General features: G+C 39.0%; 1 protein-coding gene across 2 annotated transcripts; it reads left to right on the top strand.

The window, feature by feature from the left end:
• Positions 1-3,880: 3,880 nt before the first annotated feature.
• LOC110699917 lies at positions 3,881-9,406 on the top strand. 2 transcript variants are annotated; one of them, XR_002507020.1, is made up of 5 exons: positions 3,881-4,190; positions 4,553-8,420; positions 8,572-8,665; positions 8,774-8,830; positions 9,152-9,406. XR_002507020.1 is itself a non-coding variant. In XM_021877414.1 (5 exons), exons 2-5 carry the CDS (start codon positions 8,327-8,329, stop codon positions 9,290-9,292), a joined length of 390 nt encoding a protein of 129 aa, XP_021733106.1. In that variant the 5' UTR covers positions 3,897-4,190; positions 4,553-8,326; the 3' UTR covers positions 9,293-9,406. The 2 variants fall into 2 exon arrangements, 1 of the variants encoding a protein (XP_021733106.1); XM_021877414.1 differs by having other exon boundaries at positions 3,897-4,190; positions 8,568-8,665.

Below are 9,406 nucleotides of genomic sequence, written 5' to 3'. Positions count from 1 at the left end.
GCCGCTGCCCCTGACTCTGACCCTGGAAGCGCTGGGAAGACTGAGGCTGCCACTGAGCCTCCTGAAATGGCTGAGTAATCTGAGGCTCTCGCTGAGACTGAGAATGCCGATGAACCGCAGGAGATCGTCTACCACAACCAAGCTCCTCCTCGTCCGAGCCTCTATGCCTCGAGCGCGAGCGGGACCTCCGTTGCTCCTGAAAGATACAAAATCAAAAGGGGTCAACAAATGAAAAATAAAATAAATGGTAGAAGTGGAAAAAATGAGCATACCTCAAGAACATTGCTAGAACTACTCCGACAACTCGCACCACGCCGAAGCTTGATGATGCAGTACTTTAGAGCGTTATCCAGCTTCATGAATCCCATCATCTCCGGGCGGTTAGGCTGACAACAAAACAAGGAAAAATCAGTAACAAGCGGTGTTAAAAGGATGAATAATTCATTAAAAACTTACCGGCTCAAAAACCTCGGGCAGAGACTCCTACGCCTGTATGTAACCCTCTGGCGCGTTAGCAATGTGGTCCTCGGTAATACCAATCGGCCCTGGGTAGCGAACAGACTGAGGCAAAATCTCGATCCTCCCCACAGGGCGAACAGTCGTCTGAAAATATGATTGAATAATTAAGTTATTCGACTATTTAAACAGAGACTAGTAGAAAAATCCTCAAAAGAAATCATACCTCAAGAAGGCGGGGTGGAGGAGCCAGAGAGGGAAGCAAGTCCTGCGCGTAATCACCCTCCATGTGCACAAGCTCATGCCAGGGAAAAGTGTAGCGCTCTCCCCTGTTTATCAACTCCCTAAGCAAGCGCGAGTCCAGCATCGACTCCGGTGGAGATGAGGGCACCACAAAGCGATCACCGCTATGCTGATGAACGGCACGCTCCCCCAGATACCAGACAAAGCGTCTGGTACCAACCAAAATGGTGCGGTGCGCTGAAAGACACAAGGCCTCAGGAAGATCAGTCATCCCGGCCCAAGGACGATACTGAACATCAATGGCAACCTGAAAACCATAAAAAGTTGGCATGAAACACCGGAAATAACGTCAAAGAGAAAATAACAGGTAACAAAACTAATTCTTACCCCAACAGAAGAGGTGCCTCGGCTTAGCAGCCCACGCAGCGCAGGAACAGACTCCACCCGTGACTCTCCTCGGTCACGCCAGCTGGCCCCGACAGGGAAATCATGAACCGCTCAACGACGCCTTCTAGGAGCCAAGCCTGGGAAGTACTCGTAGAACCATAGCTGCAATGAAAATTAATCTTTGAGCACATGAGTCGAACAAATTAAAATAAAACAAGAAGAGGAAAAGATCATCACCTCTACGACTCTCCACAGACCGTAGACAGTGATGGGAGACTCGTCGTTCAGCTGCCGACAGCCATAACGTAACGACAAGAGAAGGTCGGCGTATCCGAGGCTGGCCTAGCTATAGGATCCTATCTCACTGATCCCGACTAAAGAGGGGAGGTAGCAAAGGAGTGCGCGTGAACTCCTATCAGGAGAAAGAGTCATGGAGATCAGAATCAGAATAAAGATCCGCACTCGCTGCTCAACCGATGTCTCCTCCATGTCGAAACACGAGCTAGAACTAAAGCCAACTCCGATCGCCCGCTCCTAGGACCACCTCGAGACACTGGCCGGGTCCTGATATGCTGAACAATCGGACCTAACAAATCGGCTGCCTCAGCTGCTCCCCAAGAAAGATCAGACATCTGAGCTACAGCCCGGTCAGTGAAGCGCAGCCCGCTAATCATGCTGAAGTCTAGAGGGGTCACTGTCATCTCCCCCCAAGCAAAATGAAAGGTGTTGGTAGTATCCCAGAAATACTCCAACAATGCGCGAACAACCGTCGCACCGCAACCCCGGGGGCTGCGAAACCCTCGACCGCCGAATAAAAATCCACTAAACCAGCCGATTCCCATAAGGCGTTCGTAGCAGGATCTCTCGTGGTAATCTGGTGGAGTTGAGGAATCAAATCTCCGGCTCCAGAATCGTAGTGGCGAAGCGTGCCGTCAACTATGCCGGCAAGTGGGCGATGAGAAACGTGGTTCTCATGACAGAAAATCAACTGGTCTGGAGTCCACGTAGGTGGAACCCACCTACCTCTACTCGTAGAAGCCCGAGGCTCGGAATCTAAGACATCGTCGTCCATACCCTCGGGAATAGTGGGAGTGTCCTCCCGAAAAGCCTGACACCGGCCATGGGTGGAAATATCACGATCCTGTCGCCTAGGCATGCTATTATAAAAATAAAGGTCTAAATGCTTAGCATCATTACCTAAGACATTTAATTCGAGTTGTATTTTAATAAAAAATCTAAATGCTTAGCATCACTTCCTAAGTTATTTAGTTGTTTATCGCATTATTCGCTAAATTTTTACCTCATGGCTAAAAATTGGCAAAATAATGGAATTATTTATAGTATTTAGTTTCTCCATGACAAACTAATACTATAGTTCTCCTAGTCGCATGATACTATGTTCTCCATGACGATATAGTACATACATGAAATATGTTTCGAAATCAATGAATCAACACATCATGACATATTTTACAAGATCTACCACCAATATTTCACCATTTCAAGTGCAAAGAAGTAACATGAACAACAAGAACATTATTTCACAACAAGTAGTACCAAAAATGGTGATTTTGCTCAATTCTTCACCAAATCATGCAATTTTTGTCTCAAATCGCTCACAAACACGCATGCATACATATAAAAGTAAATTCATAGCAAGAATTTCAACATAAACCACAAAATCAAAAAAATCCCCAAATTGATTTTTAAGGGTTTTTTCATGAAATTACTCATTTGAAGCAAATTCGAGGCAAAATCGAGGGAAACTTACATAGATCCTTGTAGAGAATCGAAAATGAGGAAAGTAGCAAAAAATTAGAGCAAAATTGGTGAAGATTTGAGCTCCAAAAGCTCGAAAAACCGCGAAGATTAGTGCAGCCGCCGTGACACGGTCAAGCTACGCCGCGGCTCGGTGGAAGGGTAACGTGTCACGGGGATTAAGTCAAGGCGTGAAAGGTAGAACTCTTTGAGGGTTTGGCCCCAAATCAACTCTACTTCATTTAATTTAATTTAATTGTTGTTTTATTATTTCCTTGAAGTTACTAACTCGTTTATTATTTTGTAGTTGCAAACAAACAGAATCAAAGTAAGAATTATGTTCCTCTTATTTCTATTACTTTTCTAACGATTTTATATTGTTGGAATTATTGCTAAATTGTTTCCAATATTAATGTTTATTCTATTATTATTTTGATCACCATATTGCATGTTAAAGGGAATATGTAATTGAAAATCACGCCTAATAAGATAATTTGGGCAACCGGTTTAGGTTCCTTTTTAATCTTATTGTTTAATCAAGTGGTCACAAATATTTTAGAATTATATGTTGCATTAATATTAAACCAATTTAGCTTAATAATAGTTTGGAGCGAATTGAATATTTTGTTTGTATGCCTTTGAGATCACAGGAATGTTTTTCACTATAAGAATCGAGTAGAGGCCAATACGGGCGAATGTGACTCCATGACTCATTTCGTACCATCATCCCCGATCCTCTTTTCGTGGTTCCGAACTATATGGAGTTAGTAATCTCATGGATTATGAATGGGGTGTAACCTTCACGGGTCAATCGTTGTTGCCTTCGTTGTCCCTTTATCGTGGTTGCCTTTTATGATCCGTGAACGGTTTACAAGTTCCTTAAAAACTTGTTGGCGGCTCCCTACTTTCCTTGTCCCTAATCGTAATGTTTATTCCCACTTTCTATGAGTATCAAGCATATTCACACATGCTTTTAACGTATGCACACTTCAAACGACGCCTACAACTACATTTCATCCATCCCAATTTTTTTTATCCTAAACAAACACCCTCTAAAAGTGAATCAAAACTCTAAAACAACCTCAGAACTCTGTTTGCCTAACACCCCTTTGGTTTTCTTGTTTTTCCTCCCGTGCTATATACTTGTATATTGAGATAGAAAAGCTTAGCTTGTGCCATTCAAGAGGCCGCCCTATCATCTTGGCGCTGCGACCAGCTTAGCTTGCGCTTTAGCACCCCTACACTGCCTTCGTGTCACCATTGCAATCGCATCATAATTAGGTTTTATTTTCCTAAAAACCAGCAATCGAGATTGTCAACGCCAACGCCCTTTTCCTCCTTTGTCGGTATTGTTCTCCTTCTCCTCTGTGCATAGCATTTTTAACCGATTGGCTATTAATTTAATCCCTAATACATTGATTGTTAGTTATGTTTCTTTTATTTGGTATTACTTCTTCAATTTGATGTTTTAATTAAATTTGAATAAAAAAAATAGAGTATCCAATTCAATTTGCAGGTTTTGTGCTCATTAATCTATCAAAAGTGATGTATTAACTAATGGTGATCTTTATCGACGTTTCTTCTTTTATCTTTGATTTCGTATTATCTGAATTTTTCTTTTTTTTTTTCTTTTTTTTTTTTTTTTTTGGTTATTGTTTTGTTCCTCATATTTCTGATTATCCTTTATTTCTATTATGTACTTGTGCAGCTCTACTAATTGAAATCCAAATGGCCTCGGAAGAAGTAACCGGTGGTGATGCTGATGTTAGTGGTGTCAGTGTCAAGTTTGAGCATCTTAAGTTGGAGGGAGAGGGAGCTACACTCTACGATGAGGTGCAGACTTTTGATCACAAAGCTATGTTAGAAAAGTTACAAGGTCTCCTGCAAAGTATGGAAGAAAATTGGTTCGCTCATCTCCCATTTAGAGGCAAAATGAATTCTGAATTTAATGAGGTGAATAAGTATTATGCTTATTGTGAATTCAAAGAGGATAGAAACCTTCGTACTTCAAGTGTCACTTTTTTGAAAAGTCTAACCGACCTTCCTATTTCGAAACTTAAAGCAATAGTACAGGGAAAACCTACCTCGTTAACCCCCATTCGTTCCCTCTATTATAATTTGTCAAACAGCCATAGTTTTAAAAAGAAAAAAGGGGAAGTAACCATGGCTAAAGTTTCGTCTTATATTGATGATTTATGCTGTCATTTTCTTTGCACCCGACAATCATTAGGTGTTAAAGCGTCAGACTCTGCGTCAGACTCAAATTCAATTTTTGTTGGAAATATTGTTGTCATTAGAAGTGATATTGATTCAAATGGAGATATTGAGGACGATGCTAGTATATTGAATCAACCGTATAGAATCAATTTCTCCAATATCAAATCTATTAAAATCGCCAGAGAACATCCAAAATTTATTCTTATTGTAGAAAAGATGACTGTTTTTGAAGATTTACTCTCACAAAGGTTCCACCGCCAGTTTCCATGTGTCGTCATAACCGGTGAGGGTGAACCAAGCTTAGATTGCAGGATGTTTGTTAGAATGGTGTGGGAAACCTAACAAGTGCCTGTTTTAGCTCTCGTTGATTGTAATCCTGCTGGTTTTGAGATCTTTAAGACATATAAATATGGATCATTTAACATGGCATTCATGAGTCAGAACTTGGTAGTCCCTACGGTTAAGCTGATTGGATTACTTAGGTCAGATTTAAATGAGTGTAACATATCTGATTCTGACATGATATCAACAAATGACAAAGATATATCTAAAGCAGTGCAACTATCAAAGGAATCTTGGATAAACCATGAGCCTGCCATTTCACAAGATGTGCAGTCTATCTTGAATGATAAGAAGAAGGCTGATATTGAAATATTATCCTCGAAAAATGGTCCAGATTTTTTGGTAGATACTTACCTTAAACAGAAGATACAGAAGATACTAGATTTGAAGACCGACTAAGAAGGACCTATGAGTGTCGAAGTGGGACTGGGCGTGGTTAAGTGTTGCTTCCCTACCCGTGTGACTATTTGTCAATGTTCCTGTTTTTCCAAGCAAGAGGTCAAACGTGAGGGATTTGGGCGCTCAATCAGAAGAAGTTGCTTTGTGAGATTTCTATGCACTTGCTGCATCTCTTTTCTTCTATGTTACTACTTTAACCTTGTTTTTGGGTCGAGAGCCTGATCTTCAAGGAATTCTTTGCTCCAGTTCGCAAATCCTCATACAACAGAATAAGTGTATTCTAGAAGGAAACAATTATGTACCCAGCGATAAACTAAATGCTCCCACTGAGAGAGCTATTGGTTTTTACAATCAAGAGGTGGCTTCCGCTAATTTGGGAGTGCTGAGATCGTCTGCTCATAATTTCTTGTTAGTTTTATTCAATGCTTTCCTGGTCTCCACAAATGATCCTGGTGGAAGCTTGCTGATACAATTCGATGTTCTTTTTCATGCTATCATAAGTTTCTATCTGTTATATAGTGTTAGCCGTGTCTGCTTGCTGATTCGGGTAGAGTGACTTCATTTTTGTTTGTCATAGTTCATGTCGGTTGTTTTTCTTTATTACATAATTATTCAATATCAACCCTGTTGAATGTTGCAGGTATATGTTTATGATTTTTTTTTCTTGCTCCAGTTTATTTGTTTTTTTTTTTTTTTTTTTTTTTTTTTTTTTTTTTTTTTTTTTTTTTTTTGCATTGTCAGGCTATTTAGACAAAACGTTCTGTACTGTCAAGTTGTTGGTCTACATAGATTGATTGATTTTGTTTCAGTTATAATTCAATGCTCAGCCATAATTAGGTATGATGGGCTTTGTGAGCACAGGAAGCCCCAGCCTTAATACCTTTGTATCTTTCCCAAAATGAGTGTATAATTTCCCATCTTTTCCTCCACCATCAATCACCATCTCTTATTTTAGATTCCACCACCCCTAGTCAATACCCTTGATTTCCTTAACAATCTATATAATTAACTCAAATGTGCACTAAGGCAATAGGGATCATGTTGTGCCTTTTTGTACCCCATTGCGTTGAAGCGCACTTGATAGAAATAAAACATTCGTTGGCAAAAAAAAGTTGTGCTCCTCATTGCGCCTAGGTGAGCTTCACTGAAATCACCTCGCCTAGAGAAAAAAGGTGTTTGACTCCTAGCGCCTAGGGGCGTGCCTATTTATATATTGTCCACTAAAAAATGTAGCAAGATTTGTTATGCTTTGGAACTGTATTAAGAGGGTGTCCTGCCTCACGTACTAGTGAATTTGTGTTTCTGTGATGTTCAGTAAAAGCGTTGTTGGACCTTTATGTATATGAAGCATCTATTAGAATTTCATTTGATCCCTTTATCTTGTGGATTTGGGATGCTTGAAGACATTTTCTGTCTCCCTTAGGGTTTATATATGTCTCTCTCCTCTCCATTCCCCTTCCCTGCTTGAAATATTCATTCTGCCTCAATGACTGACTACATGACAATGTTATAGGGGATCAAACTTTAAGGAGGATATCTGAGTGAATGTGTATGTTTCTGAGAATTTCTTAGTTTTACAATGTTTGGTTGTGAGAAGGTATGGAGGTGTAAATCTAAGCCAATGTGGGAAAATCTTTTAGTTGCCCTTTTTTTTTTTTGAATGGTTTTTCCTTCAAAAGTGTTGGAATAACTATGGAAAACTAAGCAAATCAATACCATAGCTGAAGGATACTCAATTTTCCACAGTTTTCCATGATAACAAACCAAACAAGTTAACATTGAAGATTTCCATGTATTCCTCTGGTTTTACTGTTGCACAGATTTCCATAGGTTTACTTCTCTATTTTTCCATTAAATTGGGTCCCGAACACATTGTTATTATTGAGGTATACTGAGTTGCATTTCAGTATTGTGTTAAAACAGTGATAATTTAATTTTGTAGGCAAACTTAGAATACAGATCCTAGATGTTTTCATCAGTATGGGGATAAATCTAATAAAAGTTGGTATAAATGTTGGGAAGTGGGAAATTTTGGTATTGGATTAATTTTTCCTGGCTGTCCTTGTCAAATTAACTGTCTGCTATGGCCCTATGGGTTGCTGGCTGCTTCACTTAACTCTGCCGGTGGCTAAACTGATGAGTGATAGTTCACTTATTATATTTTTAACTTGTTTAGAAAAACATATTAATCTGCTATATACTGCTGCTATTCTCCCCATGGGTTCATATGTTTTCTAAGGATAGTGATGCCTTCTTTTGATGTAATTGGAACCTAGAATCCTCTTCTTCAAGTTAGAATTTCTTTCTTGGGCCAATAATAATTGATTTGTGGTACAAACTATAGTCCAGTCTTGGTATACCAAATTATATATGCAAGTATCCGTTGCTCTTTAATTTGTTTGCTGATAATTTTTTTAAATGCTTCTCCGAACTTACATCAGCTCTAGTTTGATTCTAGTCTACAATAGGTGAATTTGCATCAATAGCGGGTGAAGATACTGTCTCAAATTTACTTAGGAAAGAAATGAAACAACTTTTGAAGTTCACTGACGATGGCAATAAAAGAGATGAAATGGAGATCGACTTTTATCCGGTGATAATTCATTTTCTTTCAAGAGGTGTGTTACTTGTCTTTTCTGTTAGTAGTATGTCTTTTGTGTTAAAGCCAAAAGGTGAATTTTCCATGTTTGCTCCTACCAATGTGTTAGGTTTACGGTTTCTTCTATGTTTATAATGATAATTCCTCATTTTTTCTTTTTACATAGGCAGAGCTCAGCATTTTGATCTGGCTGTTTCACTTTTGCCTGGTTTGGGTCCTCAGGATACTGATATCTTGTTTTCTTCCATAATTCCAGCACTGGAGGTTTTTGATTCACCAATATATATGATCATCTCATTATATTCACTGTAGTTTTCTTTGAGCTATGGTTGTGAGGTATGTCTGATGCATCTTTGATATAATGAGCTGCAGGATGTCGATGGCTTGATCCAAAAGAAGGCGTACAAGGTTCTTTCAATGATTCTCAAGGTGAATTTAACCTCTTTACAGATTTAATTTATTCAATCCGCCACAACAATATTATGGATTTTATGCTTCAAAAATGAAAAGTGCCCATTAATTAGCGTTTTGAAATGGGTCTATCATTGGCTAAGAGGTATATGATGGTTTTTAGCATTTGTTTCTGATTAGTAGGGAGATAATTTATTTCTTCTTCTATTTACTATGGTTACGGTTGAAGTAAGCAGAGTTTGTAATGGTTTAGAACGAAAGTTCAGTTCTTTGCGCAATATAATGATCTTTTTCTAGTCATTTTTGTTAACTATTCATTTGACTTGGGTTTGCTGGTAGAATTCGGATGGGTTTATTTCAAGGAAGATTGAAGAAGTTCTCAAGTTGATGAGTGAAGTGCGGTCTAAATGTCATTTCTCAGCCAAACGTCATAGGCTTGACTGTTTGTATTTTGTTATTGTCCATGTGATCAAGGTTTGATTTGTTTTACTTAAACTCTACATGCTAGCTATATGTATTCCCTCCATCCTCGAAATACTTCACATTTTCCTTGATCAGTTGTCCAAATTTTATAATACTACAATTTGGGTTGAA

The sequence above is a fragment of the Chenopodium quinoa genome, unplaced genomic scaffold (genome assembly GCF_001683475.1).
Source record: "Chenopodium quinoa cultivar QQ74 unplaced genomic scaffold, ASM168347v1, whole genome shotgun sequence".
NCBI classification, from domain to species: domain Eukaryota; kingdom Viridiplantae; phylum Streptophyta; class Magnoliopsida; order Caryophyllales; family Amaranthaceae; genus Chenopodium; species Chenopodium quinoa.
The sequence above is the reverse complement of the archived record's forward strand: the minus strand, read 5'-3'. Positions and strand labels throughout refer to the sequence as shown.